The following is a 27,814-nucleotide window of genomic DNA, read 5'->3' as shown; positions in this document are numbered from 1 at the left end:
GGCCCCGTCGATGCCCAAAACTGTGAGGGGTTCTGGCCCGAGCTCCCTTACCTGATGCCAGGGTACCATTGGCTGGCACTGCCCTCACCTTGGGCTACTGTGGGTGTTGCTCTGGGTGGGACACCAGTGGGAGGTGGCTGGGTGGGGGGGGGGGTGGTTGGTTTGGCAGGGGTGTGCGTGAGTCGGGGCGTCCATACAGCCGGTGTCATTCTGCAGAACCAGAGGCCAAGGTGGGTGGTCAGTGGTTGCACAGTAAGATGGCCGCCATAATGGCAGTCCGTGCCTGGACACCGTCCCAGTCCCATGGGAGGCTCACCCCAGCAACTCGGCCTGTTTCCCCCATTCCCCCCCCCTCCCCAGCCCTGGCAGGGCCTGCCCCCCAATCCAGCCAACCCAACCAGTGTCTGGCCCGGCAGCCCGCAATTGCTCCTCTCCGTGTCCTACCTCCCATCTCTGCCACCATGCCAGTTTCACGATTTTTAAAAGCAGAAGAGAACCGTTGGGAACTCGGCCCATCGGTGGAGGAGAATCGCGGAGGCCCTGGAGAATACCAGGTCAGGCCCGCTAATGATATGCAAACAGTGTCTACTGTATGTGCATTCTGGTACGCATTGATGCCGTTTTCTAGGTGACGGAGAATTGCAATGTGGCGTCAAATCGGCGCCCGCTGTGTTTTTGCCATCGGAACCGATTCACCGCTCAATCGGCTTTCCCGATTTCGGCATTGGCCAACGGAGAATCCTGCCCCTAACTTTTCTGCGGTCACTGACTTAGACTTTTCCTTGGCAAGGGGAAATGTAAAATGTGTGTGCTCCCTGACAGGGAGCCAGATAATCGCGCATCATCATCTCGGCAGACAAAAATGGACCAGGATGAATTTTTCTCCCCGAATGAATAACTTCTTTAGAAACTCGTGATATTGGGACATTTATTGCCAGAAGGTACCTGCAGAAAAATCGACAAATTGCCAGGGATATTTAAACAAAGTTGTATTATTGAAATGGCATTAAAAACATGTTCCATTTTAATGTTCTTACAGAATATTGTTACTGATGAAATCTTAAGAGCCTGGTTTCTTTTTTTTAATGGACTGATCTCATGGCAAATGAAGTCTGATGGTTTCAGCTTGTGGTTCTTTTTTCCATCAGCTGACATTACTTCAACTAATGCGTCCAGGTGACTGCACAGCTATGGATTTTGCTCTAATGCTACGGCTTTTCTTTTAGCGGACATCTATATGCGGGCTCTGCATTTGGCTTGAGATACTGCAAGTCACCTGCCTGCAGCTTGGCATTTTTTCGGACCTCTGCAAGTGTGTAATCTTGGAGAATATTTCCATCCTCAAAAACAGTAACCAGGAGGTCCTAAAGACAAGTAAAAATAATCATGTTAGTTATTTATAAAGCTGCAATAACACTTTCTCCACAATTTATGTCCAAACTCCAAAGCAAAACCCGAGCCATTTCAACTTGTCTTATAACCTTGGAGATAGAGAGAGTTCAGCTTCCAAAGTGTAGCTTAGATGTTACTCAAACACAAGTAATAGCATTACAGGAGCACTTAAGAGTGAACCTTTTCAAAAAAGTATCAAATGTGCCAAATCCAGGAAGTGGATACTTCAATCGCCGGGCAATCTTAAAGGTGCAACAAGCTATTTAGATGACATTCACAACTGAATAGGCTTAGACAGCAGAACAGATTAAAGGGATGAATGTATTTATCTGACAATGGACTGGGGCCATCAGAGTTCAGTGAGCCCCAATGGGGTCAGGAACACTCATCTTGAACACAGTGTCACGCGAATTCTGCAAACGATAGTTTTTTGCTAACTTATCGGTATGATGTTTCAGTGTACCGCCTTCTACAAATATTTGTTACAGTTTGGGTGGCTTAACACTATCTTTGAAAAACTTAGGACAGAGGTCTGCCATGGGGTAAGTCCAAAGTTGTCCGGACCACCCCAAACAGAAGAGTGTGAAGGTTATTCCTACATAAAGTTGAACGTTGTACATATTGTGCTGTACTTGACCCTGAATGTCAACCCTTTTTGTTTTCATGATTGTTTGATCAGGTCTGAACTATCCTGGCGGATAATCAGATTAATAGACATAGACATAGAATTTACAGTGTAGAAGGAGGCCATTCAGCCCATCGAGTCTGCACCGACCCTTGGAAAGAGCACTCGACCCAAGCCCACAACTCCACCCTATCCCAGTAACTCAGTAACCCCACCTAACGTTTTTCGACACTAAGGGCAATTTAGCATGGCCAATCCATCTAACCTGCACATCTTTGGACTGTGGGGGGAAACCGGAGCACCCGGAGGAAACCCACACAGACACGGGGAGAATGTGCAGACTGCGCACAGACAGTGACCCAAGCCGGGAATCGAACCTGGGACCCTGGAGCTGTGAAGCAACTGTGCTATCCACTGTGCCACCCTAAATCCATGCTGCCAAATTTCACTATCAAAAGTATTGCAGGTGTTAATCTCGGATTTGTCACATCAACATTTCCCTTCACTGTGCTTATTCTTCCCCCTTTCCCTCGAGTAAAGACACATTTTCAAAAGAAAAGAAATAAGAACAGAAGTAAGTTGCCCATACCTCCTCCGGATTCCCCTTCCCCTCTTGTATTGTTTCAAATATTCCATCTGTATTTCTCCTCAGAATTAGCTGGCCCCTCTTTGAATCTTTGATAGGATCAGTTACTGGCTGTTTGTAGACATCTAGCTAATGATAACACACACACACACACACACACAAGTAGTTAAATGCTGAACCAGGGGTAGATGTTGCTGATTGTCACTCTTGCAAAGCACGCATGATCAGTGAATAAGCAAAACATTTCAAATCGCCACTCTCATAAATGTTCTTTAAAGACAGAAAAGTTCACAAACAGAAAATGTGGCTCACGAAAATAACAGTATTTGCTAACTGATTAATTACATGTGTCAACATCATTAATTCATGTTGACCTTCTGACCTACGACATCTATTACTGACAGAATTCAGATGAATAGGGAAAGGCAAGTTGGGCTGCTGGTGCTTGGGCACAGTTCCTGTTGAGCTGGTGCTCTACGGCACTTTCACTCTGAATTGTGAAAATCACTTCCTTCGCTTTTGAGCACAAGCCTAAAACAACACTCCGGGCATTCCAGGGAGGTTGACGTTTCTTTTTCCCTGTTGTTTGGACAGACCTCTTTCCCCCAGTATTGACTCATGAAAATCAGATGTGAAGGGAATGTGGAACTCTCATCTTCAAATGGGCAAAGCCAGACACGGTATTCTCTAATGAAAATATGTGCATATCAACGAACTGTGATGAGGATACAGAGATCCGACAGCATGATCTGGACAGGTTGGGCAAGTGGGCAAATCAATGGCAGATGCAGTATAATTTGGATACGTGTGAGGTTATTCACTTTGGAAGCAAAAACAGGAAGGCAGATTATTATCTGAAGGAGAGTGTGCAGCAGGACCTGGGTGTCCTTGTACACCAGTTGTTGAAGGTAAGCATGCAGGTGCATCAGGCGGTAAAGAAGGCTAATGGTATGTTGGCTTTCATTGCGAGAGGTTTCGAGTACAGGATTAGGGATGTGTTGTTGCAATTATACAGGACCTTGGTTAGGCCACACCTAGAATAGTGTGTGCAGTTTTGGTCTCCTTTTCTGAGGAAGGATGTTCTTGTTCTCGAGGGAGTGCAGCAAAGGTTTACCAAACTCCTTCTAGGGATGGCAGGACTGTCATATGAGGAGAGATTGAATAGGTTAGGATTGTTCTCGCTGTAGTTCAGAATAATGAGGGGGGATCTCATAGAGACTTTAAAAATTCTAACAGTACTAGACAGGGTAGGTGCAGGGAAGATGTTCCCGATGGTGGGTGAGTCCAGAACCAGCGGTCACAGTCTGAGGTTCAGGGTTAACCATTTCAGACAGAGATGAGGAGACATTTCTTCACCCAAAGAGTGGTGACCCTGTGGAATTCATTACCACAGGAAGTAGTTGATGCTAAAACATTGAATATATTCAAGAGGCAGCTAGATATAGCACTTGGGGGAATGGGATCAAAGGTTATGGGGAGAAAGCAGGATAAGGCTATCGAGTGGGATGATCCGCCATGATCGTGATAAATGACGGAGCAGGCTCGAAGGGCCGAGAGGCTCCTCCTGCTCCTATCTTCTATGTTTCAATGTATCTATGTAACTCAAAATGTGAGCAGATTTTCCATGCTGTGATTTTCCACAATTGATGATAGGAAACTGAGATAAGGATAGGAAAAGAGTGACCTTGGGAGTGCATGTTGGCAGATTCCTGAAGGTGGGGAATAAGCAGAAAAGGTGGTTAAGAGGCATATTGGGTACTTGCCGTCACCGAGATATGGAATAAAAGAGTGGGAATATAGTGCTGGAATTGGCCAAGGCACAGCCAGAATGCAGCTCTGCCCACCACACTCTCAGAAAGATGTGACTGCACTCAAGAAGGGATGGAGGAGATTTATTTTCCCTGGACTGGAGAATTATAATTGTGAGGAAAGATTGGATAAGATAGACTTGTTTTCTTTGGGTCAGAGGTGGCCTGGGGTGACTTTTTTGAAGTGTATAAAATTGTAAGGGATCTGGACAGAGTAGGTAGGCTCAATTCCTCTCGGTTGAGAGGTCCATAACCAGAGGGCACAGATTTTGGGTTCGAGGTAGGGGGTTTAGAGGAATTTGAAGGGAATTACTTTTCACCCAGAGGGTGGTGGTGAATTGGAACTCACTGCCTGAAAAGGGTAGTGGAGGCAGAAACCCTTGTAACATTTGAAAAGGATACTTGGTTACGCACTTGAAATAACCTACAAGCTTATGGACCAAGAGCTGAAAAGCGGAATTAAGCTGGTTGGCTACTGTCGGCTAGTACGGACACAATGGTGTCTTTCCCACCTGTACATTTATGAGTCTATAATTCGAAGACTATTCATAGATATTTATTTAAGGCTTTGAAATTAGTCAAGACAGTCAAAATGTCTTTATAACAAGTATATGCAAATATAAATGTAAACCAAAAGGTGCAATTTTTGAATGATCTTTGTTTCATCCTTCGACATCATTTTAAAACACTCACTCAGTGATGGTTATGTATTCAAAGGACAAAGTTGAATACCGGTTTAGGAAAGACTGCTGAAAAGGGATTGCGTCCTGCAGGAAGGGAAGCTTTGCCCATTGGAAATGGATCATTAAAATTTAAAATACACCTGCACATTGTTCACGGCTTTCCAACCATAATGTTGGACCGCAGTCAGGCCCAATTTCCAGTCTGCCCTACATCGTCCTTTTAAAATAATATATTTTAACCACACTGGTGAACCGGAAAACGTATCCACGCATCAAAAATAATCAAAACTTGGCAAAATATTTGATAGCTATTGAGATGACAGATGTGTATTCAATGAGACAGCATCATTTGCGGGGGGCGTAAAAATGCGGCATAATCTTTTGTTCCTACCCTCTGTAAAATCAGAGGTCTGTTAGATGATATTTTCTGGCAATTCCCATTCACATTCTCAAAGTCTTGGTGTGCTACCAACTGTAGCCCTTATCCGGAGATTTTCTTATTATTTGTAACTCAAGCCAGGAAGCATTTTTACCCCTTTTCCATTTTGTTCAACATAGCTACATTTGAAAGAGCAACTCAGGGTATCTCTGTTGAGCTTCTGCAGAAGAGCACTGCCACAACCAAAAAAAATATTCTCTGCACTCCAGTCTTCACTTTTAAGAGCTGTTAGGATCTGAAAGACAAAATAAAAATCCAGATTTGACAGTAAACCTTTATGGACGAAGTTCATTTGTGGGTCCAATAAAATACTGAAAACAAAAATCCACGTACTTTTTCTATGGAATTTAGATTTATTGCGTCTCCTTGAAAGACACGGATGAAAGATGGTAGCAGCTTATAGCCCTGATGGTTCAAGGTACTTCCAAAGACTTCTTCCAGAATTTTAATGACCTGTAGGTTATGAGAAAATGATCATTGCTGCACAATAGCTCAAACTGTGGCCTTTATCATTTCAATCATCTCCATAAAACCAGCGCATCACCTCTGCTGGACAGTCATCAAAGCTCATAAATGTTAATTATGTTAATAATTTAGGCATGACAATAGCAACAGCTGGCTCAGTTAGAAGCTTGGCATTGTCGACGCGGGTTTTACAAAAGTATTCTGGTAATGCTCTATATTAGGCTATTCATCATTATTACCTGTGTGGACCACCAAAGAATAAGGCAATCTTTGTCCACATTGCTTACAGGATTCCCAATCAACCGATCAATTCCTGCATAAAAGGAGTACGTCTTGTGGGGATTGGTTGATACTTATATGCTTGGGTTCAAATTCAGCCCAGAAAAAGGAAAAGAAGGCTTCTCTTGTCAGCTTTGGACAGCCCAAATTTTTATGTCGAAATGTGGACACTTTGCAAAGCTTTTTTTTTTAAATTTTAGATTATCCAATTATTTTTTCCAATTAAGGGGGCAATTTAGCGTGGCCAATCTACCTACTCTACACATCTTTGGGTTGTGGGGGCGAAACCCACGCAGACACGGGGAGAATGTGCAAACTCCACACGGACAGTGACCCAGAGCCGGGATCGAACCTGGGACCTCAGCGCCGTGAGGCTGCTGTGCTAACCACTAGGCCACCGTGCTGCCCGACACTTTGCAAAGCTGACATAGGTGGACATTTTCCACCTCCTCTGTAGTGTGTTTTGTGATGATAGAATCTTTAATTTACAGTGCAGGAGGCCATTCGGCCCATCAAGTCTGCACCGGCCTTTGAAATGAGAACCCTACTTAAGGCCACATTTCCACCCTATCCCCATAAACCAGTATCCCCCCCCTAATCTTTTTTTTTACTCTAAGGGACAATTTAGTCTGGCCAATCCACCTAACCTGCACATCTTTGAACTGTGGGAGGAAACCGGAGCACTCGGACGAAACTCAAGCAGACACGGGGAGAAAGTGCAAACTCCACACAGTCACCCGAGGCTGGAATTGAACCTGGGTCCTCAACGTCGTGAGGCAGCAGTGCTAACCATTGTGCCACCATGCCACCCACAACACGGTATTACTAACTTTAGTATCATCAAGATAATAGCCAGAATTCTCCGTTTCAGAGACTAAGTGCTGACGCCAGGACTCAATCACATGAGTTCTTTGACCCCGGTCCCGGAGCTGCAAGTAGCAGAGACCATGAGCCCCATCACCAGGACTGGGCAACAGTGCCGGAAGAAGCTGCACGACCTCCTCAGGGTGGCCAGGATGAATCACCAGCTCCATGCCCCTGGTACCAACCCCATCCTACAGCCTTCCCTCCACCAGACAGACCAGTAGGCAGCGATGTGCGAGGATGGGCAACACCCCCCAGGTCACACAGGGTGGGTCATCACCACCACCGTGACCCTGGCACCACATGTCAACACCTACACCGCCCGCCATGGATGTAAAACGTTTAAGGTGCATGTTTTCACAATTAGAAAAGTGATTATAATTGCAGTTCATGTGGGAAGATGTGACCTCTGACCTGAGTTACTGACGAAACAAATACAATTATTGCATTGTTATGCATGTGTCCCATTTTCCTTCTTGCTGTGTTGTTGATTTTTTAAAGCAGGTGTCCTCCACTTCATAGCTGCACACATTACATTGCGTTGTATGCTCTGCTTTTTCTTTTTGAACAAATAGATAGATCATCTGACAAAACACTTTAGTGGTGTTCATATGAGGACAGTATAAGCTTGGTGGCTACTCGGGTAGCAAATGATTTGCAACTCCTGATTAAAAAGGTTGTGAATCACAGTTGCATTTCTTGAGGTGGTCACAATCTAGTGTCAGCTGAATGCTTCTTTGATATTTACACAGCCCGAAAGGCAGGATTTGGGATATAGGTTTCCGTGATCCCCTGCATGGCAAGAGAGATTTTGAAGACTTTTTTTTGGATTTCTTGAAGCAAGGGCAAAGTTTTGCAGTGGAATTATTCCACTCGCTGCCTTGGTGCTTCTCCGGTTAGAGTTAGTGCTAGGGAATGGAATGTTTTTCCATTTTGAACATCAAGCAATAAAATTCCCTCTGTTCCACCCCAACAATAAATCTCAAACTCAATCTCAGAAAAAGCCCTTTACAACAATGATGTGACTTTTATTCCAGATCTCTAAATTCCTTCATATCCAGTTTATACCCAGTTAGCAGCATTTTTTATGGTCTCCTCAAGCTGTCAAGGAGTTGGGTTTCGATTACTCAGCCTTTTCTGGAGCCTGATAGTACCTTGGTTATGTTACTAGATTGATAACCCAGAAGACTGGCCTAATAACCCAAAGAATAGGCTTTCACTAGGCGGCACAATGGCAAAGTGGTTAGCACTGCTGCCTACGGTGCTGAGGAACCGGATTTGATCCCGGTCCCGGGTAACAGTCTGGAGTTTGCACATTCTCCCCCTGTCTGCGTAGATCGCACCCCCAAATCTCAAAGAAGTGCAGGTGAGGTGAATTGGCCATGCTAAATTGCCTCTTAATTGGAAAAATATAACTGACGACTCAATATTTATTTTTTAAAAAGAATATGCGTTCAAATCCTACCGGAGTAATTTGAAAATTAAGATTTATTATCGAAAATTACCTGGAATTTTAAAAATTCCATTTCAGCAACCATGAAACTGTTGGATTGTGATAAAAATCCAACCAGTTCCAACCATACCACAGCTCCAGGGTCCTGGGTTCAATTCCAGCCTCGGGTGACTGTGTGGAGTTTGCACTTTCTCCCCGTGTCTGCATGGGTTTCCTCTGGGTGCTCTGGTTTCCCCCCACAGTCCAAAGATGTGCAGATTAGGTGGATTGGCCAGGCTAATTTGCCCCTTAGAGTCAAAAAAAAAAATTAGGTGGGGTTACTGGTTTATGGGGATAGGGTGGAGATGTGGCCTGAAGTAGGGATCTCAATCCAAGGGCCGGTGCAGATTGATGGTCTGAATGACCTCCTTCTGCACTGTAAATTCTATGATTCCATCATCACAAAACACACTATGGAGGCGGGGGAAAGTGTCCGTCCTATGTCTGCTTTGCCAAGTTTTCACATTTCGACAGTGTTTAAATAAAACTTGGGGGTGTCCAAAGCTGGCAAGATCAGCCTTCTTTTCCTTTTTCTGGGCTGAATTTGAACACAAGCGTATACGTATCAACCAATCCCCACAAGATGTTCTCCTTTTATGTAAGAATTGATCGGTTGATTGGGGAAATGAAATGAAAATCGCTTATTGTCACGAGTAGGCTTCAATGAAGTTACTGTGAAAAGCCCCTAGTTGCCACATTCCGGCGCCTGTACGGGGAGGCTGGTACGGGAATTGAACCGTGCTGCTGGACTGCCTTGGTCTGTTTGCAAAACCAGCAATTTAGCCCTAAACCTGCCCCTAGCCTGTGAGCAGGTGATTTCATATTGCAAATATGCAATAATATGTTTACTCTGACACGCAGTCACTGCTGAACTCCGGAGGTTATCTACCTACAACAGGAGTTTAACAGGAGTTGAAACGTTGAACTTGTAATGGTAGGGAGGTAAATAGCACATTCAATACACATGCTTACCTGCACTGGAATCTGGGCTATAACTTCCTGAATTTATATGGGAACAGTATTCCACATGTAGAAGTATAAATTTGGTCCAAAGCCACAGTAAAAATGGCATAACTTGCTCAAAACATTAGTCTTTAAAGTACCTCCATAATGGTCTCTACAGGATCCCCTGAATCAAGCCGAATAACCAGCATTGAATCCGCGTTCCTCTGCTCAACAAAATTTTTAAGATCATCTCCCCAGATTTGCTTACAGGCGTTGAAAATGTCATAACTGTCACTGACTATTGAAATAGGAGTGGATGGAAATTGTTTGAGCAAATATTCAAATGCATCTTTTTCACGACTCCTTCCCCAAGAGATGATAGTGCTGAGAAAATAAAAAGTTGAATATAAATGTCTTAAAAGGAGAAAACATAAATTTTAAACACAAACATAAATTTAAAAACAGGTAAATAAACAAGGTCTGACTTCCCAAACTAAAATGGTTATGTTAAGAACAGATGCATCTTTGCTGTTGGGAACAGTGATTATATTGGTCAACAAAAAAGCCAACTTGTGCTAATATTATATAACTTCATAATAACAAGAAAAGTTATCACAGGATCCGAAAATACAAAATCAAGGCAAGCAAAACATTCCTTATGCCCCTCCACACAGGCAGATGGCAGCCTCATGAGTACATGTACATTCAGACCATTCTACTCAATTGTAATAGAAAGTCCTGGAATTCCTAACTCACCAATGGCATTTAACAGAACTGGGGCTGGATTCTCTGATTTTGAGGTTATGTCCGGAGGATGTGTCTGGTTTTACGACGAAAATGTTGGTGCCACACCCGCACCGATGCTCCGACCGGTGAAGGGCTAGCAGCCGCACCACATAGAACCGCCGGCCTCCACCGCTGGGTCCGTGGCTGCCACGTGCACACAGCGACGACCGGCAGCGGTCACGCCGCACAACATGGCGCCGATCATGCGCGGACCCGGCCTGCCAGATAGTGTCCACCTGGACACCCCCTTGTCATCCCCTGGCCACCCCCACCAGTGCCCGAGCAGCACAGCTCCATGCTGACTGTGAAGCCGCTGGACGCAGTCAGCAGCCGCCATGCCGGGTTCCTGAAAACTGAGAGCACGCGTCCCCTGCGCCGTCGGGAACTCGGCCCATCGGAGGCAGAGCATCGGGGGTGGGCCTTGAGGTAACGTCCCAACGGCATGCGGCGTACTCCTCGATGATGCTATTTTGGAGGGGGCGGAGCATCCAAAAACAGGCGTCACTCCCAATTCGGTGGGAAACAGGGATTCTCTGCCCAATCGTCGATTACAATATCTGCGTCGGGCAACGAAGAATCCTGCCCCTTGTCTTTCAGAGCTACTGAGGCAGTATTTGAAGAGGCACCTAACGATCAGAGTATGCATGTGCCATTGTGCTGTTTGGATTGTCAGGAAGATTATTAGCATCCAGAATGATTGCTTCTGATTTTTGTTTTGCCTTACTTGCCCTAAGTGAGCATCATCTGCTCATCACGGATGTTATTGTTGTCAGTTTGATTTGGACGATGGGAAGAGGTTGGGCAAGATGAGCAGCGGGCATCTAACAGCCAGCATCAGGAACAGTTGTGGCCATCACAAGACAGCAGGTAAGGAAGACTGCACACAGGATGCGATACTGAGCACACAGGCTGATTGATCTGATCTTGACCTCAACTGGTACCTGTTCCCCATGACCTTTGATGCACCTATAGGTCAAGAATCTGACAAACTCAGCCTTGAAAATGTTCAATGACTCAGCCTTCTCAGCTTTCTGGGAAACAGAATTCCGAAGATTCATGACCCTCTGTTAGAAGGAAGTTCTCTTCATCTTTGCTTTAAATGGCAGATCCCTTCTGAAGTTTCAACTTCCAGTGGCGGCCATGGATGGAGCAGTCGCACATTTGGTAGCTCCCGCTCAAGGTGGAATTTTTCAGTCCTTTACCCTTCTGAGGGATGAAACTTTTGGATGGTGATGCACTATCAATTACGCAAAGAAGAGAGTAGGATGTAATTGAGGCTTTATTACACTGAGATGTAATATTATTACACTCCTACAGCAGCTGACGAAATGGCTGCTGTACGGGGAACACACATATTTATACTCCGCCTTCTGGGCGGAGCCAGCAGGCAGGGATCTACCCCCGTACCTATGATACAGGGGCCTTACCGTAAAACACATATATATATATACAGTATATTTATCAGTGCTGACTACCACATTCGCCTCCTGTTAAAAAATGAGTCCAGCGGAGGTAGTGGAGAACTATATACAAAAAGTTGTGTTTAAAATTACAGATAATATTACAAATTCTGGCGGTCCGGTGCCTTGATCTGCCGTCGAGAGCGCTGCAGTGTTGGTGGCGACTCAGGCGGCAGCTTGGTCTTCAGTGACTTGGGAGCGTGTCGAAATCCTCTTCATCCCCGGGTGGGAGCATGGGGAGGACGGATTGTCCTGGAGCGGAGGCTGCGGTGGGGTGCGCCAGGGGAAGGGAGGGTAGCACCGGGGCAGAGGGTGTGTGTGTGTGGAATCAGCTGGTGCCAGGTCCCTGAGGGAGACTGTGTCTTGGCGGCCGTCGAGGTACGCTACGTAAGTGTACTGCGGGTTGGCGTGAAGAAGCTGTACCCTCTCAACCAATGGGTCCGCCTTGTGGAGTCGAACATATCTACGGAGATGAACGGGTCCTGGAGCTGCCAGCCATGTTGGGAGCGAAACCCCAGAGGTGGACTTCCTGCGGAAGGCAAAGAGACGTTCATGGGGGATTTCATTAGTCGCGGTGCACAGGAGCGACCAAATGGAGTGAAGTGCATCGGGGAGGACCTCCTGCCAGCGGGATGCCGGGAGATTTCTGGACCGTAGGGCCAGCTGGACGGCCCTCCAGACCGTCCCATTCTCCCGCTCCACCTGCCCGTTTCTCCTGGGGTTGTAGCTGGTCGTCCTGCTCGAGGCAATGCCCCTCATGAATGAGGATCCCCGGTCACAGTGGACGTAGGCGGGAATCCGAACAGAGCGAAGCTGGTGTTGAGGACTTTGGTGGCAGACGTCATATCGGGGCATGGGACGGCAAAGGGGAATCGGGAGTATTCATCGACCACACTGAGAAAGTACGTGTTCTGGTCAGTGGAGGGGAGGGGCCCTTTGAAGTCCACACTGAGGCGTTCAAAGGGGTGGGAGGCCTTCACCAGGCGTGCATGGTCTGGCCAGTAGAAGTGCGGTTTACACTCCGCGCACACCTGGCAGTCTCTGGTGATAGCTCTGACTTCCTCGATGGAGTAGGGCAGATTGCGGGCCTTAATGAAATGGTAAAAACGGGTGACTCCTGGGTGACAGAGATTGTCGTGCAGGGTCCGGAGTCGGTCCACTTGTGCGCTGGCACATGTACCTCGGGACAGGGCATCAGGGGGCTCGTTGAGATTACCGGGGCGATACAAAATCTCGTAACTGTAGGTGGAAAGGTTGATCTTGCCCCGCTGTGTGTTGTTAAACATGAAGGCAACTGACCGTTGGTCAGTGAGGAGAGTGAATCTCCTGTCGGCCAGGTAGTGCCTCCAATGTTGCACAGCTTCGACGATGGCTTGGGCCTCCTTTTCGACGAAGGAGTGCCAAATTTCGGAGGCATGGAGGGTGCGAGAAAAGAATGCCACGCCTGGTTGAGGGTGGCGGCCAGAGCGACCTCTGATGCATCGCTCTCGACTTGGAAAGGCAGCGTCTCGTCGACCACGTGAATCGCGGCCTTGGTGATGTCGGCATTGATACGGTTGAAGGCCTGGTGAGCCTCGGCCGTCAGGGGAAAAACGGTGGATTGAATGAATGGGCGGGCCTTGTCCGCATAGTTTGGGACCCACTGGGCATAATACGAAAAGAATCCTAGGCATCGTTTGAGGGCCTTAGGGCAGTGGGCGAGGGGGAGTTCCATGAGGGGGCGCATGCAATCGGGGTCGGGCCCCAGAACTCTGTTCTGGACCACATAGCCGAGGATGGCTAAGTGGTTCGTGCTGAACACGCATTTCTCCTTGTTATACGTGAGGTTGAGGAGAGTGGCGGTGTGGAGAAATTTGGAAAGGTTGGTGACATGGTCCTGCTGATCGTGGCCGCAGATGGTGACATTGTCCAGGTACGGGAAGGGGGCCCATCTCCTGTTGGAAGACCGAGACCCCTTTGGTGATGCCGAAGGGGACCCTAAGAAAGTGGTAAAGGCGGCCGTCTGCTTCGAACGCAGTGTATGGGCGGTCCACCTTACGGATTGGGGGCTGGTGGTAGGCAGATTTCAGGACCACTGTCGAGAAGACCCGGTACTGTGCAATCTGATTGACCATATAAGATATGCGTGGGAGGGGGTAAGCGTCTAGCTGTGTGTTCTGATTGATGGTCTGTTTGTAGTCAACGACCATCCTGTGTTTCTCCCCAGTTCTGACCACTACCACTTGGGCTCTCCAGGGGCTGTTGCAAAAAGGGAAGGCGGGTCGACCTTAAGGGTCGCGAGACCGCACACAGTAAGGGTGATAGGGGCCCGCCGAATTTCAGGGTTAGGCTCTGGAGGTTGCACTGGAAGTCCAGACCTAGTAGCAAGGCAGCGCAGAGGTTGGGGAGGATGTAGAGCCGTAAGTCGCTGAACTCCACGCCCTGGACAGTGAGGGTGGCGATGCAGTACCCCCGGATTGCCGTGGAATGGGATCCGGATGCCAGGGAGATTCTCTGGGTAGCGGGGTGTACCGCGAGGCAGCAGCGTCTTACCGTATCAGGGTGAATGAAGCTCTCAGTGCTCCCGGAGTCCAGCAGGCTGGACATCTCGTGCTCACTGACCTTCACTTTAGTTGAAGCAGTCACGAGGTTGTGTGGTCGAGCCTGGTCAATCGTGACCGAGGCGCGACGCGGCTGGTCGTCGGCGGTTGCAGGCGATGAGCGGCCAGATGAGGTGCCCGATGGTCAGGGGTTCTGAGTCAGGTAAGATGGCGGCGCCCATGGGCCGCATGTGTCGTGGGGAGGCAAGATGGCGGCGCCCTGGGGCTTCACGCGTTGTGAGGAAGGCAAGATGGCGGCACCCGTTGGTCCTGGGAGGGACAAGATAGCGGCGCCCACAGGCCGCACGTGGTCCTAGGAGGGGAAGATGGCGGCGCCAACTGGCCGCACGTGGGGGTGCCGGGACAATAGCGGTGATTGAGCGGGCCTAGCACACTGCAGCGAAATGTCCCTTCTTGCCACAGGGCTTGCAGAGGGCGCTCCGCGCCGGGCAGCGCTATCGTGGGTGTTTTGACTGCCCACAAAAGTAGCATTTGGGTCCCCCCCCCGGGGTTGGTTGGCTGCCGCGCTGCACAGGCGTGGGGTTGGCTGAGGGCGGTCGCTGATGGGGTGGTCGCTGATGGGTCCACGATGGGGCGGCCGTCTGCGGAGTCCACGATGCACAGTGGGGGTGGGCCGTGTGGTCAGGGGCATAGGCCTGAACGTTGCGTGATGCGACTGTAAGTGAGTGCGCTCGTTTTTGGTCGCCCCGAGATCGGGCATGGCCCCTTCTAAGAGGCGCTGACAGATACAGTCAGACCCTATGCCCGTAACAAATGCATCTCTCATTAGTAAATTCGAGTGTTCTGTGACCGAAACGGCCTGGCAGTCACAGTCTCTAACTAGGGTGAGCAGGGCACGCCAGAAATTTTCCACCGACTCACCGGGAAGTTGGCACCGCGTGGAGAGGCGGTGCCTGGCGTAGATTTTGTTAGTCTGCTGAGTGTAGTTTTCCTTCAGTAGCGCCATGGCCTCTGCGTAGGTCGGCACGTCCTGGACGAGGGGAAAGACATTGGAGCTCAGCCGCGTGTAAAGGATCTGGAGCTTCTGTTTTTCTGGGATTGTGTCTGACGCAGACCCGATGTAAGCTTCAAAACAGGCTCGCCACTGTTCGAAGTCCTTTTTGGCGTTGTTTGCTTGAGGATGCAGCTTCAGGTGATCCGGCTTGATGCGGAGGTCCATCACTGAAAAATCTCAGTGTAACAAATTGATGCACTATCAATTATGCAAAGATGAGAGTAGGACGTAATTGAGGCTTTATTACACTGAGATGTGTAGCCTCCGACAGCAGCTGACGAAATGGCTGCTGTACGGGGAGCACACATATTTATACTCCACCTACTGGGCGGAGCCAGCAGCCAGGGATCTACCCCCGTACCTGTAGTACAGGGGCATTACCGTAAAACACCTATATATACAGTATATACATCAGTGGTGACTACCACAGGTGGAAAGAGGTGCAGGAGTACCTGGAAAAGGTGTAACTCCTCTGGTGTGGCTGATGGATGGATCCACGAACTAGGAGTGGGTCAAGAAAAAGGGAGCTGTTGGAGCAGGAGAGTCTTCGAGGTGAACCAGAGAGTAAGATGGCGGAGGGCAATGGGCCTGTTCTGCCCGCCCAGTGGTCAATGGAGCAGCTGGTGAATATTTTAAATGATAAGTTCAGTCAGCAGAAGAGTGAGGCCCTCGAGGACCTGGCCAAGTTGGTGGAGCCGCTCAAAGCGGGTTTTAAGAGAGTGGAGCAGAGGCTGGAGTCCTCGGGCCGGGCGATCCAGAAAGTGGAGGAGGCGATGGGGGAGCACAAGGAGCAGTTGGCCTCATTGATAGCCAAGATGGGGGTGATGCGGGAGACCGAAAGGAGGCTGGGTGCCCCCTCTCCATGTCGCTTTTTGCCTTGGCTATAGTGCTATTGGCAATGGCACTTAGAACGTCGAGGGGTTGAAAAGGGATTTTGTGGAGGGGGCCTTGAGCACGGGTTTTGCTGTATGCGGACGACCTGTTGTTATATATTTCGGACCCACTGGGTGGCATTCGGGGCATTATGAGGATTTCGGAGGACTTTGGCCGGTTCTCCGGGCACAATTTGAACATGGGAAAGAGTGAGGTATTCCTGATTGAGACCAGAGGCCAGGAGAGGAGGTGAGGGGATTTGTCATTCAAGGTGGTGTGGGTGAGCTTTAGATACTTGGGCATTCACGTGATGTGGGGTTGGGCACAATTTCTCAAGTTGAATCTCACTCGGCTGGTGGAGCAGATGAAGGGGGATTTTAAGAGGTGGGATGTGCTGCCATTGTCGTTGGCGGGACGGGTACAGACAGTGAAGCTGATGATGCTGCCAAGGTTCCTGTTCATGTTTCAGAACCTCCCCATCTTTATGAAGGTTGATGTGCTGATCTCGGGGTTTGTAAGGACGGGAAGACTCTGCAGGTCCAAAGGGCTTTTTTGGAGCGGGGGGGGTGGGGGGGAGTTGGTCTGGGGGCGGATGGAGGAGGCCTCTTATTGGGGAACGAGCTTGAGGGCATTGCTAACGATATCTCGCCGGCCAGATGCTCCATGAGCCCAGTGGTGGTGTCGGCCCTGAGGGTATGGGGGCATTGGAGACATCATTTGAGACTGGACGGTGCCTCGGTGTGGCCACCAATCTGTGATAATCATCTGTTTGCTCCGAGGGGGTGGGGGGGTTGGGGGGGGGGGGGGTGCTGAATGTGAGGTTTCGGTTATGGCGGCAGGAAGGGATTAGGTGATTTGGTGGCCTGTTCATAGGGAGCAGCTTTGCAGAATTAGAGGACCTGGAGGAAGAGTACAGGCTGCCGAGGAGGAACATTTTCAGGTACTTGCAGGTCCAGGATTTTATGGACAGAGGTGCCGTCCTTTCCTGGGTTGCCGCCCCTGGGGCTGCAAGATGATGTGCTGTCGGGGGAGGGGATAGGGGAGGGAATGGTGTCCGAGGAGCTGATGGATTGGAAGGGGGCCCTGGTGAGGATATCTTACAGTATCAATACCTCTCGCTTTCTATGCCTTTTTGCTTTGACAAAGAGTCATCGGACTCGAAACGTGAGCTCTTTTCTCTCCCTACAGATGCTGCCAGACCTGCTGAGATTTTCCAGCATTTTCTCTTTGGTTTCAGATTCCAGCATCCGCAGTAATTTGCTTTTATTCTAGTTAGCTTCCTAATTACTTGCTCTACCAGTATGATATCATTTTGTTTCATGGAGGATGGCACTTCAATCCCGCTGTAACACTAAATTCTCCATTGAAATAATATTTTGCTTTTCTACTTTCCAATTTTCTCACATTACACTCCACTTGCCATTTTCTTTCCTCTCAGCTAGTCAACCTATCTCCCTTCGCAGGTGCTTTGTGTCTTTCTCACAATCTTTTTTGGCATCTATGTTTGTATCATCAGCATATTTGGCTGCAATACAGTCAGTCTCTTCATTCAAGTCACTGATATCGATCATAAATAGTTGACACCCAGCACTGATCTCTGTCACACGTCACCAGTAACAGCTGACCAACCTGAAAATTATCTATTTATCCTAATTTTCTGTTTGGTGTTAGTTCGCCAATCCTCTATCCATGCTAACTGCTAATCTGAACACCAAGAGCTCTTATCTTGTATATACCTTCCATATAACAGGCAATCAAATATCTTTTGGAAATCTGAAAACATTACATCGACTGGTTCCCCTTTATCTGCCCAGCTATTTATATCCTCAAAGAACCCTCATAAATATGTCAAAGAGGATTTCTCTTTCATATGACTCTATTGACTCTGCTTGATTGTGGTACGATTTTTAAAACATGTCCTGCTACCGCTTCTTATGGATTTACAAATGACAGATGCTGGATAACGGGTCTGTAGTTTTCTACTTTCTGTCTCTATGCTTTCTTAAATAGGGGCATTTCATTTGCCATTCTCAAATGCACTGGGACAGTCCCAAAATTCAGGGATCTTTGGAAGATTACAGCCATTGCATCCACTATATCTGCGGCACAGTGGTGTGGAGACAGGGCTCAGAAACATCATTATAAACCAAACCCTAATGGCACAGTTGCTAGACTGGGTCTGCAGCACATGGTGAGGGAACCAACAAGAGGGAAAAACCTATGTAACACCATCCTCACCCAATTTTAAATGCATCCGACCAGGATAGTGTTGGCAGGAGTGACCACCACACTGTCCTTGTGTAGATGAAGTCCTGCCTTCACATTGGGGATACCCTCCATCGCGTTGCGTGGCTCTACACTTGGAACAAATCTCGCAATTCAATTGCTGTGGGTCATCAGCAGAATTAATCTGGCTTTTCGCTCATTCTACTATGGTGGCAGACAATTACACAAATAATTGAAGGATAAGGCTCCATGAACATCCCATTCTGAATGATGGTGAAGACCAGCACTTCAGTGCAAGTCAAGCCAGAAGTCTCGAGTGGGCAATCCATCTTCGCCTCCTCCCGAGATCCCGTTCATCATGAATGGCAGTCTTCAGCCAATTTGATGTTCTCCACTTCAAATCAAGAAACAGCTGAGCACATTTGATACTGCAAAAGCTATGGGTCCTGTCAATTTACCAGAGTTAACATGGAAGACGTGCTTTAGAGCTAGTTGTACCCCTAGTCAAGTTGTTCAGTACAGTTACAACACTGGCATCTACCCCGCAATGTGGAAAATGTCCACAAAAAGCAGGACAAATCTAAAATGGCTAATTGCTACATAATGCTCTATTTTTGATCATCAGCAAGGCAATGGAAGGTGTCATTGAGTGTGCCTTCAAGCACTACTCATCGATGTTCAGTTTGGGGTCCACCAGGGTCACTCAGCTCCTGACCTCATTAACAGCCTTGAACCAAATGTGGGCAAAAGAGCTGAATTCTAGAGGTGAGGTGAGAGTCACTGCCCTTGACATTAATGCAGCATTTGACAGAGCGTGGCTTATAGGGGCCCTAGAAAAATTGGAGCCAATGGAATCAAGGGGAAAGTTCTCCAATGGCTGGACCCATTCCTAGTACAAAGGAAGATGGTTGCAATTGTTGGGGGCCAACCATCTCAGTGCCAGAATATCATTGCAGGAGTTCCTCAATGCAGTGGTCAAGGCCGAACCATCTTCAGCTGCTTTATCAATAACTTTCCACCTCCACACAAGGTTAGAAGTGGGGATGTTCTTATATGGTTGTACTGTGTTTGATATCTTTTGCAACTTCTCAAACAATGAAGAATCTGCGCCAACATGCTGATCAATGTTGAGGTTTGGGCTGCTAAGTTGTAAGTATAATTCATGCCACACAGTGGCAGGTAATGACCTTGTCCAACAAGAAAGAATCTAATCACCTCTCTTTGACTTTCAACTGTTTTACCATCAACATCCTGTGTTTTACCATTCTGCTGGAAATTCTGTTCCATCTCCAAAAAGACTGATTCATTTCTGCATATTTATCCCATGTTGTGAAGCCAGTTCACCAGAAAAGTGAATTATACAGCACTGGTTTTCAACCCGTCGACTTCAGGCAAGGAATATCTAATTGGACTTTGATTCTGGAACCCACACAAAACAATATTTATGTGGTCTCTGTTCTCGAGACCCTTCTTCTCTCTATCCCTCCTTTACTGTATGATTATGAGGGAGTGACATTGCGACCCTCCTTTCCATATTTTGAGTGTTCAAATAAATTAACCCTTTGAGTTTATTCCATCTCAGATTTGCTGCAGGGTTATTAATTGAAAATTGGATCACACCAAAACTGAGGGGTTGGGAAAGAGGGAAGCCAATCAAAAATACTTTTCATTTACAGATGAGTGGTGAGAGGAGGAATTAGTGTTCGTTAAATTAACCTTCCCTCCTGTCGGTAACAAATTTTTATTTTTATAGGACTAGGCGGAGCAATGTAGCCCTCTTGGATCCACAAAACAAATCTTCTGGCTCAGAGCCGCCCCTCTGAGATAGTGGCTCCCCATGTTAAAGCCTGACCTGCCACCCAACACAGCCAAAGTCTCACCTGCGGACTGCTCCAGGACATATGTTTGCCAGCTGCAGCTTGCTATCAGCATTTTTAAAGAGCCAAACATCAAAATGCAAGTCTTCTTTGTGCAAAGAAATGACCCGCAAAAAGGGTCCACTAAATGAACGACCTGAAACAACCTGGACAGTCCACTGTGTAATGCTCCATACCTGTGTTCTGCTGCTGGGATTGAAAATCCAGCTATTTGGCAGTTGTAAAATTGTTTGGCCATCAAGAGTCCGGCCACTGTGTCCGTGCTTTGGAAATTCACCAGATGGGCGGCCCCTCCGAGAGCTGCAGACTGGAAGGAAAGTCAAACAACCAATCAAAGATAATAGCAACAACCAATCAGAACCTGCACAGAGTCAGGGACACTTGCACAGCTTTTCTAAACCTTGACTGTTCAAATACTTTTTGCTTTCAATTAGAATCACAGGGTTGAATTTCAATCTCTTAAAAACCCCAAACCCTGGAGGTGGCGTTGGTTATTTCAGTATTATAATGAGATTGAGAGCCTCACATTCAACCTGTTTACATGCTCTCACAGAATAGAATTATAAAATGGGTTACAGTGCAGGAGGCAGCCATGTCCACGCTGATTCTGTGCAAGAGCAAATCAGCTATTCTTAGTCTCCCGCTCTTTCCCCATAGCCCAGCAATTTTCCTCTTATCAGATGCTTATCCAAGTCCCTTCTGAAAGCTATGGCTGAGCCTGCCTCCAGCAGACTCTCAGACAGCTCATTCCAAATCCTAACCACTTACTGCACCAATGTTTTTCCTCATGTCCAGAGTGCTTCTTTTGCCAATCTTCTTGAAATCACTACCCTCTGGCGAATCACTGGGAATAGCCTCTCTCTGTCCACTCTATCTAGTCCACTCATGATTTTGAACACCTCAACTAAATCTCCTCTGAACTGCTACATTCCCAGTTGGTGTCACGACTGGACAATAAGATCCCAGAATGGAACCCCCCCCCCCCCCCGCCCCCGGTTCAATAGGCCATAGAGATGTGCAGGAACAGATTCACAGGACTTTCAATTAGCTTTCAACAAAAGAATAAATCATTTACAAAACATCAAAGGTTGACTATAATACTCGACTTCTTCACCCCCCCTTATATCAAAGCTAAATACTGCAGATGCTGGAGGTTTGGAATAAAAACGGAACATGCTTGATAAACTCAGCATGTCTGCAGCAATTGTGGGGAGAGGAATCGAGTTAACGTTTCAAGTCCAATATGATTCTTCTCCAGAAATGGAGAGAGGTAGAAATGTGATGGGCTTATGCTGTTGAGAAAAGGGGGAGGGGCAAATGGAGCAACATAGAAGGTCAGGGATAAGTTCGAGGATAGGGGAAATTAAAGGCAAATAAGTTATAGAACACAACACAAAGGAATTGGTAATAACAGTATTGAAGACAAAATCTTTGTCCGAGTGTAGGTGTTAATGGCTTTCCATGAATGCTACCAGTCCTATAGAGTTTTCCCAGCATTCTTGTTTTTATTTCAGATTTCCAGCATCTGCAGTATTTAGCTTTGATATAGCTGGGGTGAAGGAGTCCTGTATTATAGTCAAACTTTTTATGTTTAATAAATGTTTCATTCTTTCGTTAAAAGCTAATTGACAGTTCTGTGACTCTATTCGTCCACATCACTTTACAAATAAAGGTCAGCACTGTCTGAAAGCAAACTAGCAGAAAGTGCTAAGAACAAAGGTCAGCACTGTCTGAAAGCAAAATAGCAAAATGTGTTACTAGCAAAATAGAGGGGCTGGATTCTCTGTTTTTGGGACTATGTCCCCAAGCCGTCGGGAAAACTGTGGTCCTTTACGCCAGGAAAACTGGCATGAAAAGGCCACAGATTCCCCGTTTTGCTGGGGGCTAGCATGCAGCTCTCATAGAGTTGCAGCTCTAGCTGCCGATGCGGCCCCCCACACTTCCGTCCTCCAGCAGCCGCGCCGTGTTCCACAGCGGACTCAGCCCACGGTCCTGGACCACCAAAATAGTGCCCCACAACGGCCGCTCGCGCGCTCCGGACCACCCGCACACATTGTCCTCAGCCCGAATGAAGTCTCCGCTGCCCACCGATCGGCCCTCCCCAACTGTGACGGCCCCAGACTAAGTCCGCAGCCGCCACGCGAGAATCACGGATAGTGGGACCATGTTAGAACCATGCCATTGGGATTTCGGCCGGTTGGGAACAGAGCATCGCGGGGCGGGCCGCCTGAGGCGGTGGATATGCGGCATGGCATACTCCACGAGTATGACGATTTTCAGGGGGCGGGGAATTGCAAAACTGCTGCCGGTCCCGATTTTGTGCGCCAAAAGGGATTCTCTGCCCCGTCGCCGAACAGGACTTTGGCGTCGGGGGGGGGGGGGGGGGGGGGGGGGGGGGGGCGGAGAATCCAGCCCAAGTTCAGTGCTGTCTGAAAGCAAAAACATGAGAGCAAGATATAGACCAGAAGCTGGTGGAATAAATCAAAAGGAAGGGCAGAGTTCATGGTTTGAAGTTGTTCAACTCAACATTGAGTCCAGAAGGCTGTAAAGTGCATCAATCACATGCCGTTCCTGCAACTTGAGTTGGACTCCATTGGAACATTGTAGCAGGCCGAGGGCAGAAGTGTGAGCATGAGAGAAAGACCATGACTGGCGAGTGACTGGAAGGTCAGGGAGATGTTTGTGGGCAGAGCAAAGGTGTTCACAAAGTGGTCACTCAGACAGCGTTTGGCTATCACAATGTAGGGGAGACCACATTGTGAGCAGCAAATACAGGAGACTAGAACATAGAACATAGAATGATACAGCGCAGTACAGGCCCTTCGGCCCTCGATGTTGCACCGACATGGAAAAAATCTAAAGGCCATCTAACCTACACTATGCCCTTATCATCCATATGCTTATCCAATAAATTTTTTAATGCCCTCAATGTTGGCGTGTTCACTACTGATGCAGGTAGGGCATTCCACGGCCTCACCACTCTTTGCGTAAAAAACCCACCTCTGACCTCTGTCCTATATCTATTACCCCTCAATTTAAGGCTATGTCCCCTCGTGCAAGCCACCTCCATCCGCGGGAGAAGGCTCTCGCTGTCCACCCTATCTAACCCTCTGATCATTTTGTATGCCTCTATTAAGTCACCTCTTAACCTTCTTCTCTCTAACGAAAAAAACCTCAAGTCCATCAGCCTTTCCTCATAAGATTTTCCCTCCATACCAGGCAACATCCTGGTAAATCTCCTCTGCACCCGTTCCAAAGCTTCCACGTCCTTCCTATAATGAGGCGACCAGAACTGTACGCAATACTCCAAATGCGGCTGTACTAGAGTTTTTTACAACTGCAACATGACCTCATGGCTCCGGAACTCAATCCCTCTACCAATAAAGGCCAACACACCATAGGCCTTCTTCACAACCCTATCAACCTGGGTGGCAACTTTCAGGGATCTATGTACATGGACACCGAGATCCCTCTGCTCATCCACACTACCAAGAATTTTACCATTAGCCAAATATTCCGCATTTCTGTTATTCTTTCCAAAGTGAATCACCTCACACTTCTCCACATTAAACTCCATTTGCCACCTCTCAGCTCAGCTCTGCAGCTTATCTATGTCCCTCTGTAACCTGCAACATCCTTCCGCACTGTCTACAACTCCACCGACTTTAGTGTCGTCTGCAAATTTACTCACCCATCCTTCTGCGCCCTCCTCTAGGTCATTTATAAAAATGACAAACAGCAACGGCCCCAGAACAGATCCTTGTGGTACGCCACTCGTAACTGAACTCCATTCTGAACATTTCCCATCAACTACCACTCTCTGTCTTCTTTCAACTAGCCAATTTCTGATCCACATCTCTAAATCACCCTCAATCCCCAGCCTCCGTATTTTCTGCAATAGCCGACCGTGGGGAACCTTATCAAAAGCTTTACTGAAATCCATATACACCACATCAACTGCTCTACCCTCGTCTACCTGTTCAGTCACCTTCTCAAAGAACTCGATAAGGTTTGTGAGGCATGACCTACCCTTCACAAAACCATGCTGACTGTCCCTAATCATATTATTCATATCTAGATGATTATAAATCGTATCTTTTATAATCCTCTCCAAGACTTTACCCACCACAGACGTTAGGCTCACCGGCCTATAGTTACCGGGGTTATCTCTACTCCCCTTCTTGAACAAAGGGACCACATTTGCTATCCTCCAGTCCTCTGGCACTATTCCTGTAGCCAATGATGACCTAAAAATCAAAGCCAAAGGCTCAGCAATCTCTTCCCTGGCTTCCCAGAGAATCCTAGGATAAATCCCATCAGGCCCCGGGGACTTATCTATTTTCACCTTGTCCAGAATTGCCAACACTTCTTCCCTACGCACCTCAATGCCATCTATTCTAATAGCCTGGGTCTCAGCATTCTCCTCCACAATATTATCTTTTTCTTGAGTGAATACTGACGAAAAGTATTCATTTAGTATCTCGCTTATCTCCTCAGCCTCCACACACAACTTCCCACCACTGTCCTTGACTGGCCCTACTCTTACCCTAGTCATTCTTTTATTCCTGACATACCTATAGAAAGCTTTTGGGTTTTCCTTGATCCTACCTGCCAAAGACTTCTCATGTCCCCACCTTGCTCGTCTCAGCTCTCTCTTTAGATCCTTCCCCGCTTCCTTGTAACTATCAAGCGCCCCAACTGAAACTTCACGCCTCATCTTCACATAGGCCTCCTTCTTCCTCTTAACAAGAGATTCCACTTCTTTGGTAAACCACGGTTCCCTCGCTCGACCCCTTCCTCCCTGCCTGACTGGTACGTACTTATCAAGAACATGCAATAGCTGTTCCTTGAACAAGCTCCACATATCCAGTGTGCCCAACCCTTGCAGCCTACTTCTCCAACCAACACATCCTAAGTCATGTCTCATGGCATTCAACTAAATTGAAAAAACAACAAGTGGCCCATTCAATACAGAGTTCAACAAGTTCAGACCATGAATAGGGCGGCACAGGGGTGCAGTGGTTAGCACTGCTGCCTCACGGCGCTGAGGACCCAAGTTCGATCCCGGCCCGGGTCACTGTCCGTGTGAGGTTTGCACATTCTTCCTGTGTATGCGTGGGTCTCATCCCCACAACCCAAAAGATGTGCAGGGCAGGTGGATTGGCCACAGTAAGTTGCCCCTTAATTGGAAAAAAATAATGTTTGGGTACTCTAAATGTATTGAAAAGAAACTCCAGATCACAAACTCTGTACTCAATTTTGATTTTCCTCGGCCAACCCCTCATGTTTTTCCTTTCAGACTGATCTCTACCTTTTTCTGCTCCTAACGCATTCTACTATTTTGCTTTCAGACAGTGTTAACCTTTATTCTGAAATAAATACACAAAATGGTGGGAAAACTCTGGGGGCATCTGTGGAAAGAAAAACAGAGTTAACATTTCGAGTCCACATTCTTCAGAGCTGACCTTTATTCTGCTATTAACAGCTGGGAGATGATGGGAGAAAGCACTTTTATTGCTTTCTGCATCCTATTGACACTCCCTGTTTCCGTGGCCAGTGGTGAGCAAAGCTTTTCCAAATTAAAACTGATCAAAACGTACATTAGCTCCTCAAAGGTGCAAGAAGGACTTGACCTGAAGGAACTCGTTTCTACATTTTCAGAACTCAAAGCATGGACAGGTATATTCTGAATCTTCATCAACTTTCAGGAACATGCACAGTTCAGTATCATGTCATGTGAGCCAATATTACATATTAATGCATGTGTATTGTACACATAATATCCTGTGAACTGTGTACACCAGGTTTGGCCAACCTTTCCAATCGGGGGGGGGCACATTTCCATTTTCTACTCCCTCATGGAGCCGGAGCATATTTTGGAAAGAAAAGGCTCGGCACAACTTCATAAATAAAAAATTGAGGTATTAAGAAAATAGACAATTGCTGAGAAACAATGGGTGGAATTCTCCAAACCCCCATAGGGTCGGAGAATCGCCCGGGGCCAGCATAAATCCCGCCCCCGCCGTGGCCGGAATTCTCCGCCACCTGGGAATTGGCTGGGGCCGGAATCGCGCCGCGCCAGTCGGCGGGCCCCCCGCGGCGATTCTCCAGCCCGCGACAGGCTGTTCCCGCCGGCGGGAATCAGAGCACATCTGGTGTCGGCGGGAGCAGGCGGCGGGAGCAGGCCCCGGGGTACTGGGGGGGGGGGGGGGGGGGCGCGGTGATCTGACCCCGAGGGGTGCCCCCACGGTGGCCTGGCCCGCGATCGGGGCCCACCGATCGGCGGGCTGGCCTGTGACGTGAGGGCACTCTTTTTCTTCCGCCACCACCGCAGCCTCCACCATGGCGGAGGCGGAAGAGACCCCCTCCACCGTGCATGCGCCGGGGTGACGTCAGCTCACGCCGGCCGGCAAAGGCCTTTCGGCCAACCATGGCACCGGTCAGCGGGGCGCCAAAGGCCGTTTGCGCCAGTCGGCGGGGTGCCAACCACTCCGGCGCGGGCCTAGCCCCTAAAGGTGCGGAGAATTCTCGCCACTCCGGTACGCCGGGACCCCCCCGTCCCACCGGGTAGGGGAGAATCCTGGCCAATAAAGCAATGGCACAGCAATAAGTTTCAAAGTTTAAAAAATGAGCAAATAATAAAAATGACCAGACGCATTCACAGTCTTAAGGTACTCTCTCACTAACCCACACCCACTTGTGTGTGTGTGTGAGTGTGTTGGTGTACATTGGTGAAAGTAGGTGAGAAACATCAGACTGGGAGCAAGGATCACACACAATCTCTCACTTCCCAACACCCTCCCCCATCTCCTCCACACACACTTCCTCTCAGTCACCCACACCTGCCCCCCCCCCCCAGTCCCCATCCCCTCCCCCACCCACCCACACACACATACAATCTGTCTCATTCACAGATATTCCCACTCTGGCCTCAGGCAGAAAGGGGGCATCTCTCATGGCCCCCTTTCCACATGAGGGACCCCCCATCCCACCCCAGGTGCTCCCTCCTCTACTGGCACCTTCATCAAGGCTCTTCACCCTTTCTCCCCACCTCCCCAATTTAAGAACCCCTCTATACTTACCTGGTAATAATAAGAAAAATAATAATCGCTTATTGTCACAAGTATGCTTCAATTAAGTTACTGTGAAAAGTCCCTAGTTGTCACATTCTGGTGCCTGTTCGGGGCAGCCGGCATGGGAATTGAACCCACGCTACTGGCCTTGTTCTGCGTTACAAGCCAGCTGTTTATCCCACTGTGCTAAACCGGCCCTTCTTAAGAGTCCTGGACTCTATCTTTTTAAATTTAGATTACCCAATTATTTTTTTCCAATTAAGGGACAATTTAGTGTGGCCACTCCACCTATTCTGCACATCTTTGGGTTGTGGGGGTGAAACCCACGCAGACACGGGGAAAATGTG

The 27,814-nt window shown here is 48.0% G+C and overlaps 1 protein-coding gene across 1 annotated transcript in view; it reads right to left on the bottom strand.

Moving 5' to 3' along the window:
- Positions 1 to 914: 914 nt before the first annotated feature.
- nampt2 (nicotinamide phosphoribosyltransferase 2) overlaps positions 915 to 27,814 on the bottom strand; it is a 69,593-nt gene continuing 42,693 nt past the window's right edge. Inside the window, exons 6-11 of the mRNA XM_038810563.1 lie at positions 20,571 to 20,701; positions 9,737 to 9,962; positions 5,867 to 5,986; positions 5,628 to 5,768; positions 2,607 to 2,732; positions 915 to 1,364 (exon numbers count right to left, since the gene is read on the bottom strand). Of these exons, the coding sequence (XP_038666491.1) occupies positions 1,209 to 1,364; positions 2,607 to 2,732; positions 5,628 to 5,768; positions 5,867 to 5,986; positions 9,737 to 9,962; positions 20,571 to 20,701 (900 nt within the window). The 3' untranslated portion in view covers positions 915 to 1,208. The remainder of the gene's footprint in view (positions 1,365 to 2,606; positions 2,733 to 5,627; positions 5,769 to 5,866; positions 5,987 to 9,736; positions 9,963 to 20,570; positions 20,702 to 27,814) is intronic.

This window comes from Scyliorhinus canicula, chromosome 11 (assembly GCF_902713615.1).
Source record: "Scyliorhinus canicula chromosome 11, sScyCan1.1, whole genome shotgun sequence".
Taxonomy (NCBI): Eukaryota; Metazoa; Chordata; class Chondrichthyes; order Carcharhiniformes; family Scyliorhinidae; genus Scyliorhinus; species Scyliorhinus canicula.
Note: the sequence above shows the minus strand (reverse complement) of the source record. Positions and strands in the feature narration are given on the sequence as shown.